The sequence below is a fragment of the Pagrus major genome, chromosome 13 (assembly GCF_040436345.1).
Source record: "Pagrus major chromosome 13, Pma_NU_1.0".
Classification (NCBI taxonomy): domain Eukaryota; kingdom Metazoa; phylum Chordata; class Actinopteri; order Spariformes; family Sparidae; genus Pagrus; species Pagrus major.
Window position 1 is genome coordinate 12,906,420 of NC_133227.1, and position 20,564 is coordinate 12,926,983.

Below are 20,564 nucleotides of genomic sequence, written 5' to 3' on the forward strand. Positions count from 1 at the left end.
AAGACAACACAATGGATTGTAATTGTATACCCCATGCTGTGCATTATAGCTTAATCATGTCAGTTACTCAACATGTAAGTTTTAAAGTCCCCATGAAACAGCTAATGGAGTGCTGGATGCTCCGGCATAGTTAAGTGTTTCCTGTAAAAACAGGCAGCAGCCAATAACGCGGAATGTATATTATGCCCCACCCCACCCCCGAACCGCCGAGTTGCCGATGCTGACTCTCCATTGACTGGTGGCTGAACACGGTCGGACCAGGGTGGAAATACACCACCTCCGAGTAGATGGAGGCCAGTTTGACAAAGAGAATACGGGTGGTTATCTTGCCAGGTTTGGACTGCTTACCGAGCTAATGGCAGCTACCTCCATTTAGCAGCAATTAGTGCTTACTGCTACTACTTTAGCAACAAAGCTACCGTTATGTATCAACCAGGAGACTCCATAAATCACATTGATACTGTAACTGGCCTCCAATGTTATTCTCGGAGGCCACGTACAGCCCTGGTCCAGAAGTGCATGTTACAACAAGTAAAGCTATCTGTCCAGAGCTGCTCAAGGCAGGGCAGCCTCAGGGCATCTGAGGGAAAACCAACCAATACTTTGTCCATCAAACATGACCCAGTTTCACCCATATCACTGAATTAAGTTATAAAGTTGTGTTTTCGTACAGTAATCCATGAGGCCCGGTCCCCAGCAACACACTCCTTTGTTGATGTTCTTCTTGCGGCATCATAAAATAAAGAAAATGTTTATTGGACGAAAAATTATCGTACGCCCCCAAGTGCAGGATGAGTCATCAACATTTTAAATGATCTTTAGATGAAGTTCCAAACTCTAAAATACCATTAAACATACATATAAAACAGCTTTATTTTGCCACTGTTTGGCCTGATACTGGCGTATATGTGAGATATGGAGCAAAACATGGAAAAAACACGTGGGAACTTTACCAGGACTGACAGTGTTAGTGTTCTGTTGGCAGAAGGGGAGGTAAAAGGAGGTAAAAGATCATGTCTCAGGCCAGGATTTACTAATATTAAATGAATTTACAGGTGCATCTCAAAAATTAGAATATCATGTAAAAGTTAATTTTTTTTCAATTAAAAAAGACAAACTTTCAAATATTCTAGATTCATTACACATGCAGTGAAATATTTCAAGCCTTTTTGTTGTTTTAATTTTGATAATTACGGCTTACAGCTCATGAAAATCAAAAATCCAGTATCTCAAAATAATAGAATATTACATAAGACCAATTAAAATTTCCTTTTCCAGCAAGTAAACTACTAGTAATTGGTTTGCTGACCATGGTATTGCTTGATTGGCCACTACCTGACCTGAACCTAGTAGAGAATCTATAGGGTTCAGGTCAGGTGAGTTGGCTGGTCAAGAAGAAGATGAGAGACACCAGACTCAACAATATAGACAAGCTGAAGGCCGCTATCAAAACAACCTGGGCTTCCATAGCACCTCAGCAGTGCCACGGGCTGTTCGCGGTCATGCCATGCTGCAGTGATGCAGTAATTCATGCAAAAGGAGCCCCGACCAAGTGTTGAGTGCATAAATGAACATACTTTTCAGAAGGTCGACTTTTCTGTATTATAAATCCTTTTTTTGATTGGTCTTATGTAATATTCTAATATTCTGAGATACTGTTTTTTGATTTTGATGAGCTGCATGCTTTTCTTAAGATGTCAGTTTCACAAAACAAACAGATGCATTCAAAGTAATAGTAATTTCCAAGTGTATATGTCTTAAATGTAATTTGTGATTTGAAACATTACAAATCTAATGTGTTTTTTTTACTTGACCTGAAAGCTGACTTTATCCTTCAGGAGCTGAGTAAATATCAAAACAACAGGCCCCTGTGCTTCAGAATGCACGGTAACATTTAAAAAATGGATGGCCCAAACAATGCTGCTTTCAAACCCCGAACAAGCTGACATTTTGAAGCTTACATCCACTGGCGGCTATTTTTTAACCTGAGTTTACCCTGCGTGTTGTACAGAGTTTGTCCTCTGTGAGTTTAAGTGCAAATGGAAATTCCAGTGCTTGCTAGAATGGCTCCCTTCTTCCTGTCTACACCCCAGTGTTTCCTGCCTGCCGCATGACTAGGTGTGTTGACTTTGAGATTGGAGCGTCTGACTTTTGGGAGCGTATTGGTGTGGGAACACTTATTCTCCACTTTGAGCTTCCTCTGGCTCCTATGTAATCTTCCCCTCTTCAAACTGACCGCACGTCAGGTAGAAGGATCCATAAGAAATGTAGCTCTGCCTAATTAAAGGCCTCACAGCCGACATCTCAAGTCTTCTTTTGTCACGAATGCAGCGTATACTTACTCTTTGTGTTTGTGCAGCCCTGTCATAGACAAGTCCATTAGTGCTATTAGCTGCCGTATTAGGTAACTCTGCCCTTTCTAATGAACGTGGGCACACAGAGGGCCTTCAGCTGTGGACTTCCTCACTTCCTGTGAAGGTAAATATTATGTTTTTTCTTTCACTGCATCCACAGCACGGATGGAGCCCTGTGTCGTGTCTGTGATGTGTCAGTGCGTCTGTACACCACTCTGGGGACTGCAAGATTACTTTACAAACTGAGCCACACAGAGGCCTGCCTGACTGCACCTGAACAATACAGTAGTTCATTCAGGGACTAACTCCGGCCTTCTCTCACTGTGATACAAATCAAGTCTTTGTAAGTCTCTGCAGAGACGAGGAGGAGGAAAAATGGTGTTATGGTGTGTTTTTTTAAATAAAAAAAGTCTCAGTATTAATGTAAAACATGAGTCATCCTTGTGTTCACTGTGAGGGAACTGAACAAGTGTAAGAACTCAGTTATGACAACTACAGATGACTTGGTAACACAAAATGTTGGCTAGTTTCTAAGCCAGTAAGGAACCTATCATTTACTTAACAAGAGTAAGAAAAGCACGTCCCAATTCATTGAGTAATTCTAAACGTCCAAAATTCCAATCTCTAAAATTGTCAAACTAAACAACTGAAAACAACACAAACTGGAGCACAGTCCTTAAATGCAACGTTACCTCAGGAGACAAGAACACCACTTAGCAAATGTTCTGTGGTGCAGATGGTTTTGCTCACTGCTATCCAAAGGAACAACTTACAACAGTCAACACTGTGGTTTTCAGCCAAACTGGACAGTTGGTCTGAATGGTGATTAATCCACAAGCTGCAAGAATCTACCATCTCAAAATATCTTTCCATGCAAAAAGTTTTATGGATTGAAATACTTTTGTGAATCTAGTCTGCCTTGTGAAGGTTCATAGTTGGGATGCACGATGTGGACTTTTTTAAGCCGATACGATTACCGATAATGACCTGCTTCTCCTGCCTCCTCCTCCTCCTTCTTCTCATCCTCCTTCCCCTTCTCCTTGGTGAATTGCAAAACAACTTTAAAGGTGCAAATAGGCATCCACTCTGTCTGAGTGCGTGAAAGCTACCCTTGCCAAGTCTATGAAAGCAATTTAGCTTCATGTATATCTATCAGCTAGAATTTCAGCGATGCGCAAAAAAATAGCAGATAATATACATTTCCTAATATTGGGGCTGTTAATTTATCAGTCCATATATATTGTGCGTCTTTTGTAATTAGTTACTCTTTTTGTGTTCTCTCATAAAAAGGGGTGCATCATACTGAGAAGTAAGTAATCCCTCTTTACTTCATTTTTATCTTGCTATATTTGTGCTCCCTGGAGTAAAGCCTCATCTTGCAAGACTTAGAAGTAGCTACTTAGCTCTGACCTGGGAATTCACACAACATTCTTCCATAACAAACCAGAGACAGCAGGATTCTCAAAAAATGTCTGTCTCCTCATATTCAGGGCATTCATATTCACATCCATGTTATAGATTTCCCAATATTACAACACACTTCAAATGATTGTGCAGGGAAACATCTAAAATGTGCAGGTCACAGGGCCCCAATGAATAGGATTGAAAAACTTTGTCATAAACTGTACAATTTCAGAGTCCCGCTCAACACTAAACATTTCAGGAGAATCCAGCGGTCCCTGACTTGTAATTAAGGAACTTACATGTAGGCATAGCACAGTATGTGGTGCATAATTGCATATAGCTAAATCTGAGGCTCATCTCACTTATGTAACTCTGAAATCACATCTTTGATCTTTCAAAATGTCACTGGCAAGACTTATCTTTGCTCTGAAGTGAAGCAAGCTCTTTATGAAAGCCTCCAAAAATAGATTGGGGGAAAGTAATTAAGTAAAAAAATAATTTCTTAAAGCAGAGACAACACGGTGGTATGAAGTGATTAAATAAGTTTATTTGATTTACAGACATGTACATTTTCTATCAACCCCTCGACGGGAGCATCACAGTTCAGTTCTAGAATAATATCCTTTGATTTTATCTGACACGTCTCTTGTATTGACTTGCTCTAAAAATAAAAATAACCTCTGTTTTCTGCTCAACATCAGAAAAAGGTTTCTTTATACATGATTCTTGTATGACAAGAAATAGCACATTCTCAATACATCACTTCAGTGATTATTAACACAGAATTACAACAGACTTCTACTCCTAAAGGATCGGTGCTAAATCAACTAAATTTGGCAAAGTGAAACTCAATTCATGACCCATCTGACCGGAGCCAACGTCCCTTCTCATGATGACAATATGTCAGCACTTACTGTGAGCATGAAGTGACAGACCTCTGCGCCAGAGGCTGTGAAGTTGATGCTAGGCTATGGTTCAAATAAATCCCTGAACATTAAGTGTGCAAAATGGTTTGATCAGTTGTTCTTAAAAAAAAAGAAAAAAAAGGAAAACAAACATTTACAAGAGCTACAAAAATGAATGCAAAAGTATCACACCATCAGACCAATGCGTCGTCTTAAAACTCGTCACACTGCACTTCCTTTTGCGTGTTATACGTGTGAGATGTCCAATTCATGATCACAGTAAACAGGATGAATCTTAGTGATGTAGAAAGGTATTGTGTTGTTTCATTGTGATACAAAAGGAGGAATAAAACAGGCATTTTCTAAACCCAAGGACATACAACAAAGTGTAGTATACTCAAACATTAAACTTCCCTTTATAGATTATTCTTCATTATGGTAACAAACAAATAAATACATTGCATCCAAGCCATCATTTACAATATATTAAACTTGCTGCGTGATATAGCTATATATTTCTCTATTGTAGTTATTAAAAAAAACAAAAAACAAACTCATTTGGTAACATTAAAAAAAACTGATAAAAGGAAGGTAAGAAGCTTAGTTCATTAAGAAGATGTAGGTGTGTAAACACGTCAGGTTGGACAGAATCACATTCAGAGAGCTCCACGCAGTTGGAGAAAAGCTAAAGCTAATGATGTGGCAACAAGGACACAGCCCACACAGCAGCACCCCACACACAGCCAGTGAGTCACGCTCACACATCAATGCTACGAGAACCACCTCGACATCTCCCTTTATTCCTCCGCTAAGGTCAATCCATCCATCCATCCATCCTCCTCCTCCTCCTCCTTCTGTGTTTTCTTGGAGGTCTGCAAAGTGCTTTTTATTCCCTTTATGCACAAGTTTGAAAACCTTTGACTCCATTAGTGGCTTCAAGGTTTCAGTAAAATTGAGTTCACCAGTTGATTCGCTTAAAAAAACATCCTTCGTTAAGCTTTTGCCTGAATGTTTGTGTATACAAGCAATTATAGCAGATTTTTTTTCCTTGTGGAATTTTACAAATATAATACTGTAATTAGTCGATATACCAGATCCAAGATTTTTCTATTGTGTACTTGTGTTTCTTGTCTAAATCTCTATGTGGTTCTCTAGAACAGAAGGGTACTCTGTTTATCAGCTTCTGCAGTGACATCTGAGGACGTGCTGCTCTGGTTTCAAACAGGGATTCCTCGCTTATCAGTTATCAACGATAAGAGCTCGCAATCAGTCTAACCTGGGGCTGAAGAATTTCCTCTTCCTGTCGGGGATTTTGATTTCCCTCAGTAATACACTGATGACTGTGACTCCGGCTCATGTCAAAGCTCCTTTCTTCTAATCATGGAATGGGATATCTACAATTGTGAGGGGGGGAAAGGTCTCTTTTAACAATGCCTGTTATTGTAACCGGCGTGGTCTTGACTGGAATCCATCATTAAGAGCGACTCCGTCTCTGTGTGGGCGGTGTGTCCAGAAATTTAAAACCAACAATCAGGGAGCGTCCCCCTGGCTCACTGATAAGGCAGTGTGGATAAAAAGGTTGGTTCCTATTGCTTCTCATGTACACAAAAACACAGGTGCTTCTCCTTAAAATACAAAAGAGTAGCAATTACTTTTGGGAAAAAAGCATTTACATCATAAATTATAAAATATATATAGTCCAGTGTCTGCTTTAAATCGCCCCGATTGCATCATCATCCTTCCGAAACAATCATAGGCAACAACCTCCAGTTTCAAATCCAACATTAAACAGAAAAAATAAAAATAAAAAGAGATCACGAGAAACCTTCTTGTGAAAAATAATGTGCAGAAACCTCTCACCTCTGTCATGTTGTCTGGCACTGTCTACGCTGATTTAAGTGCTAAAAGCTACAAATAAAAACACATGTGGGGGTCAAAAGAAACAGCTGTTGATGGGAAAGGTCCAATTCTTAAGGCTGATTCACTGACCTTTAGACAGTAACACTTTTTGGCTCTTGGCTGGCGACTATGTTTACATGCACGGCGGAGCTTTGATTGATCATGAGAATACTGCATCCATCATGTAAACACTGTATTTACGCTGGAGTTCGCGTTGTTAATACTGCCTTTAACATGTGCAGACTGATCTGATTTGGGTTTGTTTTGAGCAGATATAAACACTCTGAGAATTAATTTCCTGCTGCACAGTTTGATGCATCACTTTGCTCCACATAACTTGAATTTTACAGCTTCTGTCCGTTTACAAGCTCCAAGTGTCAAAGTCTGGGCAGAAGGAATTGTGGAAAGTCTGAATGGGAGCAATAGAAAAGGAGCTCCTTCTACCGTCTAGCAAATATAAACAGCTTCATCAGACTAATTTAATTATAGTGTGCATGTAAACATAGTCAGTGATGACGTCATGAGGGTTGATGGTGGTCAGTGCAAAAGTCTGAAGGAATGTAATGACGCTATGGCACTTGGTGCAGATTGACAGCCGATGTAACGGACAGACAGACAGACAGACAGACAGACAGACACATAAGAGACAGACTGTTGGACAGACAGGCAGACAGACAGGGCAGGTTCATGGTCAGCATTCAGTAGTATGGCATCAGGAGTCAGAGGGGTGTCACCCCACCTCCTCCCTGGAAGGTTCAGTGGATCCTCGCAGACAGAGGTGAAGAGGACACCAGCTGTCGCTCGGCGGGCCTCGGTGCACCGCTGTGCACCTTAACACCAGCCTGTGATTCAGAGGCGTTTCTAGGAGGGGCAAGACGCTCCCTCGTTCCAGTTCTGAGCAGCCTCCAAGGGCGAGTAAAAAGGGAAGAGCAGCAGGAGCTGAGAGGCAGAGGAGGATGATCGCGGCGGTGATGATGACGGTGAAGAGAACATGGGCGTGGTTTTTAAATAAGTGGATCAGCTGCCCTCGCTTTTTTATCTCCATTTTTTCCATCCTTCTTGAGTTTGGTTGCTCCTTCACACTGCTCCTCATTTGGTTGTCACCTGAAAGAGATAGAGGGAGAGGAAACAGTGAGCTCAGAGTCTGGCCTCACCACAGGACATTCTCATGTAATTAATGTTGGGGTCGAAAGCTCCTGGGCCATCTGTTAGGACCTTCCTGATAACGCCTACACACCACGACCAGCCTGTGACCTAAATATTTTCCTGCACACAGCATACCAACACATAACAGTTTGTTTAATGCAGACCCCCCAAATCTGTGCAACAGCAAGCTATAAGCCACAGCTGCTGTCTCTCAGATATGCAGATTGGGGCTTTACATTTGATGTTGATATTAGAGTGTACACGACAAAATGCTACCAAGCATTTACACAAAGACTCATGAAGGACAAGGTTTGCTCATGTAAAATCATAGTTCTGAGGTTTTCAGCAAGCTTTCACAAGAATGTTTAAAATGTTAAAGAATACCACATGACTGATTTGGAAAAAATTACCAGGAGTTAAATGTTAAAATATCTTTAAATAATCTATTAAGGTAAAATTGCTTTTGTGAGTTAATAGCTAGTGGTTAAAATGTTAAGGGTGTGAGTGGAGGAAGAAGTACTTGAAGCTTTTTCTCAAGTAAATGTACAAATACAGCATGTTAAATCAGTAAAAATACTGTAATCTGATTACCACTAGTCAGTGGTAAGATGCACTACTTTAGCTCTGATGCAGCACGCAATCTGCAAAGTAACTAGTAGTTAAAGTTATTAAATAAATGTCGTCGAATAAAAGTACAATATTTGCCTCCAAAACTTTGTGGAGTGGAAGTATGAAGTAACAAAAAGCGGAAATACTCAAGTACAAGTACCTTAAAACTGCATTTTATGTACAGCACTTGAGTAAATGTACTTAGATTACTATTAGTGATGCAAAAACTGAAACTGACTCCTAAAAATGAAGAGTAACTATAGGTGAAGTACAAATTCCAGCTGCTGAACTCCACATTAACAAAACTCCTATGTGGTGAAAATGTGGCACCGGAGGGGAAAACTAGATTCCAGTTGGAGATAAGACCATCAAGCGTTCACGGTGCCACGCTTGTGATCTCTTCCGATTGGATGAGAGAGATGGCGGCGCTTCCCGCTGTTTGTTGTGGTCTGTCATTACCGTGCCCTGGATGCTCCAGTGCACAAGCTACTACTGCTGCTACAATAGGATTAGTGCAGGGAGCTCGTGGAGCGATGTTCTGAGCCAGGGTATTGCTCTGTCACACACACATACACACACCGTTGGAACCACAGACACAACCATACATAGACATAAACATACACACTCGTACAAACAAAAACAAGTGTAATAGCTTCAACGGGAGGATTACCGGATTCTCAAAAACAATGTGTTTTGGTTCTACAGCTGCAGAGCCCGTCCTCTATGGGATCAACCATTTTAGTCAGTTATTAGTGTCAGATGTTACTGTAAACTCTGCGTATTGTTTATGAGCCAAACTTGAAATTAAAATGCCAGCATGACATAGAGATAATTAGAGTTGTGAATGCTTTGATATGTGCAACACTGGCCTGCCTCCTCACAGCTTCACTACAACTGTGCTGGAGACTGTTGGCTTCGCAGGCAAAGGGGAGGTCTGATTGGTCTGGCAAGAGAATAAACTCTAATCAGACTGACTTGTAGTGGTTTTTGGCTGCGACGACGCAAATCATGACTGCACTCAGCTGGGCTGACACTGCTATAGATTCTAATTCGGGGATGGATGGAGAAAGCAGTGAATGTTTCGGTAAATGAGTCCAAATATCCATTACTGTAAAGAGAGAAATGCTTGAGTTCTTCCTATGAAAGAGGGAAATCTGAAGGTTTTCTGCATCTGTGTGTGTGTGTCTGTATATGTGTGTGTGGTCTGTGGTCACTGCCATGAACCCACTCCACAATGCTGACTGAGGATTCAGAGCTTTTGTTGAGTGATAAGAGAGCGAAGAAGGAAAGTATGTGCCTGCAGCTGTGCAAACACTTTGAACAGTTAAAGTTCGGACGGCAGCGACTGAATCAGAGTTTTGCCTCATGATGTGACTTTCCTCCCAGAGTAATATGGGACTGTGATCACTGAATAAATTGTGTGCCAGCGCTCACGCTGATCTTCTGACAGCTCCCAGCTCGGGCATGTCCTCCTAGTTATCATGCAGTGTGGGGTGAATCTGGTCAGCGGAGGCCGACTCCTCCTGCTGAGGAAGTTAATTGGATCTCAGTGTATCTGATCTCCGTCTGGGATTGCATCACTGGAGATTAATGGCTCGAGATGTGTAACAGCTTAGGCGATTACTGCTTCTCTTCATCCTCATTTATTCAGTCTTCTCTCTCCTTCACTTCCACTCCTTGTCAGAATCTAAAGTCTCCCCTTCATCTACCACAGCACTTCCCAACGCCACCACATCTCTTCTTCCAACTTCATGTTGGACCTCTGGGAACACTGGTCAGAGTGAGCGTGAAGGGTGAACACTTGTCATCGGAGGGCGATTGAACTGTGAACTGTATTGATCCGCGAGTCAGACCTGAGGGAGGAAATATCTCCTTGCTGATTGGATTATCCTCCAAAACAAATGATGCAAATCAATCAAGAAATCACAGAGTGCCACGGTGGTTCACTTAACAATAGAAGTGATCAACTCACAGGAATATTCAACTCTGACCTCATGTAGCTCTAATCACTGTTCTCTATAATTAGCCCCGTTTGACAGCGGGGACAAAATGCTTTAGCTGCTGTGTGTGACAGAGATCTGGTGAAACCCTCAGGCTGAGAGAATAAACTGCCACTGAAACCCGATCCGAGTGGCAGCCACGTGGGAGCCTTTCATGTCACCTGTCATTAGCTGTGCATGTTAATGTCACCCTGTCAATGGTAATGGCATTACAGCAAAAGAACATACTGGTAGTTTTGCATATTGGAGCCCATTAACTACCAAATGTGTGTACTTGGTATTCCTGCTGGCTATTTTCCAAAGCATAGCACAACTTTTTAGATTGATTTCCTGCCTTCAAGACAGACATTGCCTCCTATTCGTCAGTGCACAATGCAAATCAACCTTCAGAGCTTTTGAAGTTGCTTGTGATGGGTAATCCATCATACTATTACTCTTTTTTTATTTGCTAAGTTATGTGAGGAGGCAGCAAGTGTTTGGAACAATCTCACTGTTGGAACATTCAAGGACTCTTCTGACAGTGAAGATTTGAAATTTGGCTGATTTCAGATAAATATTATCTAATAGCAACACAAGAACAACCAAATTCACATGATGCTTTTCACAACATCCATGTTTGCTTGTTGTTTGTCTTCTGAGACAGAATTGACAGCTTCCAGAATTATTATCCTCACTCTGAATTATTGCTTATAGAGTAGTTTTAAATCTTTTTCTTTTAAATTATTATTATTTCTATATTATTTTCCTAAAATGTGTTGCATGGAGCGTCTCTAAGCACAGTCTGATATTGGCATGTTGGTGCTGTTCCTGGAACATTATAATTTTTGTTGCTCCATCATCATTTCCAACCAGAACCAGAAAAATACGCAGATGGGAAAAGTCATCCTTTATAACACGTAGCTAATGTTGTGAAGGGTGTAATTTAACCCAAACCATCTTTCCCTGAACCTGACCAAGTCGTTTTGCTGCCTAAACTGTACCAAACTGAAAACTGAAAAAAGCAGAAAATAATAACTTAAAGGGGCACTATGTAGTTTTAGAGAGGAAATTAAATATTTACAATATTAATGAGGTAATAATACAAACTCAGAAATATTTATTCTTATTATTTTTCCATAACTGAATTAAGAAGCTGTTCCCAGAGGAAAATAAGGTCCCCAGGTTATCATTATGTTGTGGTAACAACAACAACATGGCGATATCAGTTACACCCTGGGGTTATAACTGCATTTTATTGTCTCATTCCATATGGTAATACAATACAGCATTGCACAATGAGACAATAAAGCTGGTCCTTGAACCACGAATGAAATGCTTTTCATCAGCCGATGCTCAAATGTCAGATATGAAAGCGGCTTTGAATGCAAAGGAGAAACTTTTTTACAATGGTTGTAACTGACTATACAGGATGCACTGACAAGTACATATTTTATTTTACCACCAAAAGGAATGGACACTAAAGGTTGTCTCGAAGGTAAAATAAATCTATACAAATAAATAAAGGCTTGAGAAAATAGTCAACAGGGGAAAACAGTCAGTGTTAATGGGAAGACAGGATGTATTCCACCTGAAGGAATTTACACCTTCATACAGTTTTCCACCAAATCGACTGTTCCCTTCAAATACTGCAGGGAACTGCAACTGGCAGATCGCACTGCTACCTGAACTGAACTCTAACCATCCTGTAAGAAATCCTACGCAACTCCATTTCCTGGTGCTCACAAGTTGGTGCGATTTTATCATGAAAGACTCAAATCAGAGCACCCATCAGGGAGCTGAGGATCAAGTAAGAAATAAGGTTTGTATTTTTTATTTTCATCACTATGTTTCTGATCAGTATACACGTTCGGGACATTTTTTTCCCACCTTGTTTACATACTGTACAGTATTTTGACGGATGTTTAGAGGACAAATGAACCCAGACAGGGTGATAATATGAAGGGGTAAAACCTCGACCTTTTGGCTAAACATGATAACCTTTACAAATAAGTCACAGCAGATTCCTTGTCCTTCTAATCAGCGAGTCAGAGTTTAATCTTGTTATTCTTTACCGACAACACAAGTAGCTCCCCATTGTCCTGCAGTGCAGAGTTGCCTGGTGTGCTGCCAATTATTGTGTCTTTTCTTTGCTCAGTTAATAATTAGAGAGGGTTCTGCGCCATGTGTCTGAGTCTGATAAAGGCAGGAAGTCAGTTTAGGTCTTGATAAGATGCCATATATTTCACATGACCACCACTCCAAGAATGCGTGGGCCAGTCTCTGAGTACAATGGGACGGGAAATGTATCAGAGATCAATCATTTGTGTATCATCTTGAGTATCCCCTCCTGCGTTTACACTGTCATAAAAGTTTTGGATATCCTCAGGTCCAAAGTGACTTTCAAATCCTGATGAAAAATCTTGTTTTTAGGTCTCCGTGCCTCCTAATGAAAGGAGCTCTACATGATGGCAGCTGGGTAATGAGAAGAGAGCCCTATAAATGTTAATGTTCCAAGACTGTCTCTTTGTTATCAACCCCTTAAACTGCTCGTAGAACTGCTGATGTGAAAAGCACTAAAAGCGTCTTTTAGGAGAAAAGGCAATTTACCTGATCATACCTTGACTGAAGAGGGCGGTCGTGTCAGCTGGCTCAACCTGAGGAGAGAGGAATAGTTTTAGAGGGTGCACCAAAATTCTCAGTCAGATCTTCTCAAACCACATTTATTTTTCACTTTTTCCCATAATGATCTTCCAACCAGTTCACTCGGCACATGCTAGCTGTCTTCCTCAGTCTTTCAATCATCACTGTCTCCGGTTCTCCAGGCCAAAAGGCTCAGCCTACCCTGACCCACGCTGTATCTGCACTAAGGCGCACTGGCATGGAAGATGAGACAGTTCTGCTCTCATACCTCACTAAGTGTAAATGTGGATTAAGTGAATGTGTGGAGAGGGGGAACACGCACTGAACCTGAGCTATAAATGGCAACCCAGCAGCCAAAAAAAGCGAACAACCTAGAAATAATAAAGCACTCTTTAAGGCTGGAAATAGAAAGGCGCGCTCCAGTGAGTAACTCGTTCGGCTCCGCGCTTTTTATAAATAGCTCTGTGTATCTGAGGACACACTCAAAAGAGGAAAAAAAAACAGCAGCAAAGCGCTCTGAAAAGTCACAGAGAATTTTTAAATTGGGGGCTTTATAGCGTGAATGGAATCTATAAATATCACAGTCATGAAACAACCCTAGTTGTACAAAGTTGTGGATTTTGTCATCTCGGTCCCTGAGGTGCTGTTTGCAGCTTGTTACATAAGAGCTGCTGCTGTTTAAGTTTGAGCTTTTCATTCGTCGGGACGTTTAGTACAAATCTGTCGACTTCTGTAGAGGCCTTTAGTATACAATGTGAGGTATGCAATGTATGCATAGCTATGTATGTTTGCTGTGTATATATATATATATATCTGAATGTAATCTGACAAGTCGGTGTATGATTAACTCATCTAGGGGTGAGGCGTTCAAGAGAATGTGGAAGTGAACAAGGAGAAGCTGAAACTACTCTGACAGTTCTCAGTAGATGCAGATGGAAATATGTTCAATAAAAGTAGGGGAATAACACATTTCATATTAAATATAGATTAACGTATATCATCAAGGATCAAATGGGAAAAAGTTTGGAACTATTTTCTAATGAGGCTGAATATTAACATTTATAAATGCATACTTCATTATCATTTATAAACAACTATTTAACATTAACAACTGCGGATCTGTTATTTTTTCATATATATTAATGCCTTATTAACACATATAACTGCAGACTTAATGTTTATTATCATGACGTATTAACATTTATAAGTGCAGACTAGTTTGCATTATTAGAAAGTGACAAACTCTTGAGCCTCTATGAATTGCTAAATGACTAAACATCATTGAATGTCATTTTTATGTCGATGTAAATATTTTTTTAAATAATACATCTACAGAGTTTGTGGAGAATCAAAGTATCTCTTTTCTCTCTTCTCTAACAATGTTTGTGAGTGAATAGTACAATGCCAGCGATATACCATATGCCATATTGTCAGCGATCAACAGTCTTGGTAGTAGCCAGTTTTTTGAATAAATAAATAAAAATAAAAGTAAAAACGTCTGATTTCTACAAGATCTAGCTGCGTTAGCAACATTATGGCTTTAGTGTTAACTAGCATTAGCATGAGCTACAACGACCTGAGTGAGACATGACATTTAAAGACTCAAAAGCTAATAGGGATTCGTCACAACCTGGCAACCCCAAAGTAGTTGCTGTAAAAAAGTTAAGGATTGATTAATAATATGGCTTGTAAAAATTACGAAATGCTATGACATGCAGAAGTGTAAAATAGCAGTCCATCTGTATTGAGGATTATATTTGTGCAAAAGGACAAACAGGAACAACCTTCCAGGGCCTCCGAGTGTCTCTGTTTCATATCTGAGACTTTATGAATTCCATCTGTTGCTCTATTAGCTTTGCCTTACAGCATGTGGTGTGAAAGTAAATCGGCTGTGGTTAGATATAGTTTGAGTGAACATGTGCCATCTGCCCACACTGTGCCATAATGTGGTCAGATAACTTGAACCACATATTGGACCACAAACTAGTGTCTATTCCTGGCACAACAGCAAGAGTGTGACTTTTCTTGAAGTCATTGTTCTGCATTTCATTCCTTTTTGTTCCTGGACCAGACCCAACAGAAGCCACAGCACGGCTTAGAGGAGCCTTTGTAAAGACCCCTTTGAAACTATATATTAACATTACACAGAGGAGGTATTTTTACAGCCTGGATGGCAGCTTGACCCCGGGATTATAAAATGTAGTAAATCCACTGAAACGTAAAGTTGACATTTTCCACATTTCCTTTTCAAATTTTCCTCTATAGTAAAAATAAAATCATTCACTAAAATCTCTCCCACTTCTCTCTCTGAGAAGTTTTGGCGTGGGAAAGACCCGCAACAAACTCCACAGGGTGAAGAAAAGGCGATTGCAGACAGACGTCAGACATCAGACTGCCATCCTGTCTAAAAACGTCCCTCATCTTCAACAGGAAGGAAGTCATTTCTGAGAGCGCTGGCACCAGGGGAGCAAGTCAATGTGATAAAAAGTAGGAAAAAATAGTCACGAAGAAACAAGAAGTCGTGTCTCACCCTCCGAAAGAGGATGAGTGTGTTTGTTTTAGCCTTTTAAGGCCATGACCAGCTACCATGCCCGCTGGGTTCACATCTTTGGTGTTTGAAAGAGGAAAATATGAATGCATGAATGAGAGGGCGGTAGCTGGTAAAAGTCTAAGTAAGCACACTTTAGCAAATTGATGGCTAGAACAGCTTGTGTCAGCTCTGGAGCACTTTTAGCTGACTGGGACTTTCTGTTGGCTCAAGGCCTTTTCTGAGTCTTGCAGGGCTGGCACCATTGTTGGCATCACTGGGCAGCTTGTCCCTGACATACGTCAAATGCCAGCATCGGGGTTAAATAGCATAGCACTGTCGAGATGAAGTCTCAAACTTTTTTGTGTCAGGCACTCAGATTAAAAGCAATATTATTGCAACTTCTTCTGAGGTGGTGTGTTTGGATTTTTGGAGTCAGTGGAGGACATCTCAAGCAAGTTTTAAATATTTAAAGAATAAATGACTAAATAATAAATGAAATAATGATGAGTTGTTCAAACAATGTCTGAGTCACTTACTGTTTCTCGGCCTTCTCCCTGTCATCCAGGAAAAACAGCGCAGTGGCCAGGAAAAACATGCCCCCCAGGACGATGATAAAGGGACAGAGCATGAGGGCATAGCCCAGACTGAGGAACCGCCACAGCGCTGACGTAGCGTAGCTCTGCTGAAGGGCGTCGGAGATCTGCACCCAGGCGCGCCAGCACACACACACAATGACAAACACACACACCCACCAAAACCACCACACATTCGCACAGAGACAAAAGAGAGGAGAGATTTTATTCAAACTAATCATCCAGGAAAAGTTCTTAAAATATCCCATCATGCTCTGACACATAACATGACTGTGTTCACATGCTCACGCTGAATGCTTTACCAGACTGAGTCCTGCATGTTTCATCATAGCAACAGATAACAACTGACACACAGCTTGATGTAAGACTCCCTGTTTTTGTTTAAAGCAAGGCAGGATTTCACAGCTAATAGCTCATATTACTGTCGAAAGCTTGAGTAACACTGGCGTTCAGTCTGTCATGCGCGGCGCTGAGGCAAACAACAGCTGGAGAACAGTGGGTGTGAAGAGACCATTTCTTCCTGCCAGTTGTCACTCATAAGGCAGCTCTCAAACAAGCATAGATCACCGTACTGACAATCGTGACGGAGAGGAGGCCGCCGACGGTAGCTTTTAGCACATTGTGCGGGTGTGCGCACAGCGGTAACAAGAGGGGGCTCCCCGTGCGTGCGTGAGTGAGAGTCTGAGCGGTCATAGGTCACCCTGGCAGAAGCACATTGATCGTGTGTTAGCGTCAGCAGAATGAGATTCTCTTGAGCTGGAGAACTGCTGACGCGAGGATGTCAGAGGTACATGCCTGCATCGTGAGAAAGAGAGAGGACGATGGAGGAAAATAAATAAAATACACATGTGTTACTGAATTTTGGTGTGCGTCCAGCAGCTGTGTGTGTGGCCAGTGCAAAGCTGTTTTGTCAGGTACAGTAAATTGCCTGCAACTTGCACATTACAGCTTCGCTAAAAATACATAGCAAACTGCTGCATGTCTAATTATCGAGCTAGAAAGGCCTTTCTTGGGAGATTGCTGAGAGATTGTTCCTGGCGTTCCCCTGCCACCCACTCTGCCTGCGGCCATGTCCTACTCATACAGTATAGGAGTATAAGTCCATTATGTGTTTCCCCGGGGATTCTAATGTGACAACTGATTCGGTCTACGTGCTGATGGAGAGGGATCTTGGCACAAGCTCAGGAGGATTTCAGATGTACTTAAGCAATAATGCACAACAGGAAGTGGCAGTTTTGTGGCACTAACATCTGCAGGCGTTCCCACAAAAGGCAACTATGGTGCACTGGGAACACCACATTGGTTTGTAGAGATGAGCACATCAACTGCAGGTCTGTTTGGTGCTCATGTTGAAACGCAATTGTGAACCAAAAGCACTGACTCACTCGTGCACTTTCTCCTGCGGTTGCTTAGCAATAACCGCCAGCCTGTTTTTCTTGAGATTCTCCACTTTGCTCATTCAAGGGATTTCAGCCAGTCTGCATGGGAGAGTGTACATCTGCCTGCGCACAGCGTGCGTCACGACAAGTCCATCACACTCGCGTGCTAAACCTCAGCTCAGGAATTGAGGCAACGAGTGGTGACGCACTTGGAGCATTCTGGGCCTTGTAGGTCGGGGGTTTGTGGAGGAGTGAGAAACCCCCGGATATTCAGGATGTCACTTAGAGGAGAGTTGTGACCCCGGAGGCTGGATGGAGGACCTCGGTGACTGGCTTACTGGGTAACTCTGGTTGGCAGTGTGCGTGTGTGTGGGCTGCATTATTCTGACATGTGGAGCTTATTGGAATATTACCAGAGCTACTGTACTAGATAGCCTCCATATTCAAAAATCATGTTGTTAGGTTGAAACTGAAAATGGAACTATGATTACTGTCATTATCAATTAATTATCATAATATTTTTTTATAATTTTAATTTTTTTAACAGTCAACAACCCAAAGATATTCAATCATTTTTGCTTGATCAATGATTTAAAAGCTTAATCAGTCATCAAAAATGATGCCAATTATTTGAATAATCTGTACATCAACTAATCTTTTCAGCAGGGAGACATGATAATATCGGCACATCATTGGTATCGGCCAATAAAGGCTTGAAAATTAAATATTAGCATTGGCCCAAAATGATCATCCCTGCCACATAAGAAGATCACATAATTTTGCGCGAGTGACACAAAGCATTGACTAATACTAATATAAGGATACATTTTATTATATTGGGCTTTAAATGGCACTTTATATAATTTAAAACTGACTAAGTAGTTTTCTTATTTCACTCAGTGAATGTGTACATTTTGCCTCTGGGCCATCACTAAAAAAGTAGGCATAATAATACAGTGATCCCACAACAGGACAGACTTGATGGTCTCTGCAATTAGGTGGAATAAATATGTGCATTAATCAGTATCGACGTCGGCATTCAGCCAAAATGAGTTGGAAAGTATTGGCATATTGTTTAATGGCAAACGTCCAGTATCGTGCGTCCCTGCTTTTCAAGACTGGTTACAATCTCTACATGAGTAGAATTAATGTGATCCAAGCTGAGTCAATAGTTGTAAGTACTGTATTTATAAATGTGTCAACAGGAAGTTTGTACAATATAAATTGACACTGGTTATATTTGATCTGCAGAAACAATAGCACCAGTCTTTGAGCCGGATTCTGTTTCCCAGAATTTAGATTATTTTTAATGCCACTTTTGTTTAGTCTTTTGAAGAAGCTTGTCAGTGCTTGTGGATAACTTACTGCTCCTTTTGTCTGGCTTCGACAAGAGTTTTACATTTCCATTTAAGGAGGACAAAAAAAGAATGGGACACTTTCAATGCAGCTCGACAGACAGCTGTGCCTGTTGCCAGCCTGTCAGGCCCCGACAGAGAATCTCGAGGATCAGTTTGATTCACTAATCAAAGACTTCCACTTTGTCTTTGTTAACATGACCTAGGCTGTGAGCCAGACGCACGACAATGAAACGCAATGTAAACACACAACACAAGGCAGTCCATTCTGTCCCAGCACCAAAGTGCATCATAAATGCTGATATAAAAAGTTAAACATTAAGATAAGATGTGGAGATTGTGATATGTATTAAAGCTATAAGCTGCTGCTGCAGCTGTTTCTGTGTGTTGTTCTTGCAAAAAAGCTTATTTTTCTTTGTGTCCTGTTTGTTTAAATGGGGCATATACAGAATGTGCACCTATGGAGTTACTATTTAACTTCAGAAATGTTCATTCTCTATTTGGAATGAAAAGAATGCTGCCTGACAGGCTGAGATGGATCCTGTTTCACACTTCATTGAATACTGAGCAGCACTTGTATTCTGGCCTCCTGGATGCTTTTCTTTGGGTGTATGCGTGAGCTGTGGATGGTGAGGGGGGACGTTGGGGGTTGAGGGAGTGACTGTGACCTTGAGAGGCCTAGTGTCCCAGTAAGAAGCACTCTCTCATCTTTCTGACCAATCAAATACAGCAACGCCGGCCCCTCCTGGGAACCTGTGAGATTTACTAGAAAACGCCGGTGACAGCCTGAAGAGCAGTGGTGAAATCACAACTCTGTTCACCAGCCCTCCTGAGACGTGTGCTAAAAGCTCCTCTTGTACCTCACTTCGCACTGGCCCACTTAAAGCAAGAGCTGAACTGGTATCTGTACATGTATGAATGTGGCGCTTACAGATTCAGTGAAGCTGTGCGTTCCGGCTGGGAATTACGACCTGGAGTAAATCTTAAACATATTGCCTCCTCACACCTTTGTCACAACACAGAACTGCTTCTCGGCGAGTCTTACCAGGCCTATCAGGTACGGACTTCCTGCATCACCCAGGAGGTGAGAGGTGAAGCTCTGAAAGGCGACCGCCGTTGCTCTCCGCGTGGGGATAACGACAAACTGCAAAGACACAGGGAGAAATGAGGGTGAAAAATAAATGAGATCATGTGCGATAATGAAGAGACAGAGGTAGAAAGATTCACTCAGCCATGTTAAAACAACTCTTGCTGTCTTCAATTATGCAGGCAGAGCCCACCTCATCGGGTCATAATACAGTAGGAAGACCACTCATTAAAAATGTCAGTAATGGCCCGTCCCTGTCTCTCTGACAGTCTCCATCCTAATTACAAATTAAGGAGCTGGTTGGTACACCCACCTGACCGAAAGACCTCCTCTTGACCTCCTCTTTTCATTTGTAGATAGACTCAAAAAAATATCTTGCCTAAAACACTGACTTATTATTAAGTATTTTAATGACATGTACATTTTATATCTATTCATTCATTCTCAATAAGTGCAAGTTTTTCTATCATGTTGAGAATGTGTATTAATTAAATGGGCTCTGTGGAACTTCTGTGTTGTGCTCGAAACATTAGCAACTGTAGCTCTCTGTTAGCGGAAAGCCTGAGATCCCAAACTGATTAAAAAAATGCTATGTTCACCATTTGTTAAGCTGATATCTTCACTGTAAAAGCGTTAGTGCACACCCTATTTGAAGTGGGTGCACAAGCTCAGCCACGCGTCATT

General features: G+C 41.3%; 1 protein-coding gene across 2 annotated transcripts in view; it reads right to left on the reverse strand.

The window, feature by feature from the left end:
- Nucleotides 1-4,285: 4,285 nt before the first annotated feature.
- Nucleotides 4,286-20,564, reverse strand: part of spns2 (SPNS lysolipid transporter 2, sphingosine-1-phosphate) — a 70,182-nt gene continuing 53,903 nt past the window's right edge. Inside the window, exons 10-13 of one of the 2 annotated variants that reach the window (XM_073479099.1) lie at nucleotides 19,839-19,937; nucleotides 16,003-16,166; nucleotides 12,914-12,950; nucleotides 4,286-7,666 (exon numbers count right to left, since the gene is read on the reverse strand). In XM_073479099.1, the coding sequence (XP_073335200.1) occupies nucleotides 7,652-7,666; nucleotides 12,914-12,950; nucleotides 16,003-16,166; nucleotides 19,839-19,937 (315 nt within the window). In that variant the 3' untranslated portion in view covers nucleotides 4,286-7,651. Of the gene's footprint in view, nucleotides 7,667-12,903; nucleotides 12,951-16,002; nucleotides 16,167-19,838; nucleotides 19,938-20,564 lie in introns of both variants that reach the window. The other variant, XM_073479100.1, reaches the window with a different exon arrangement.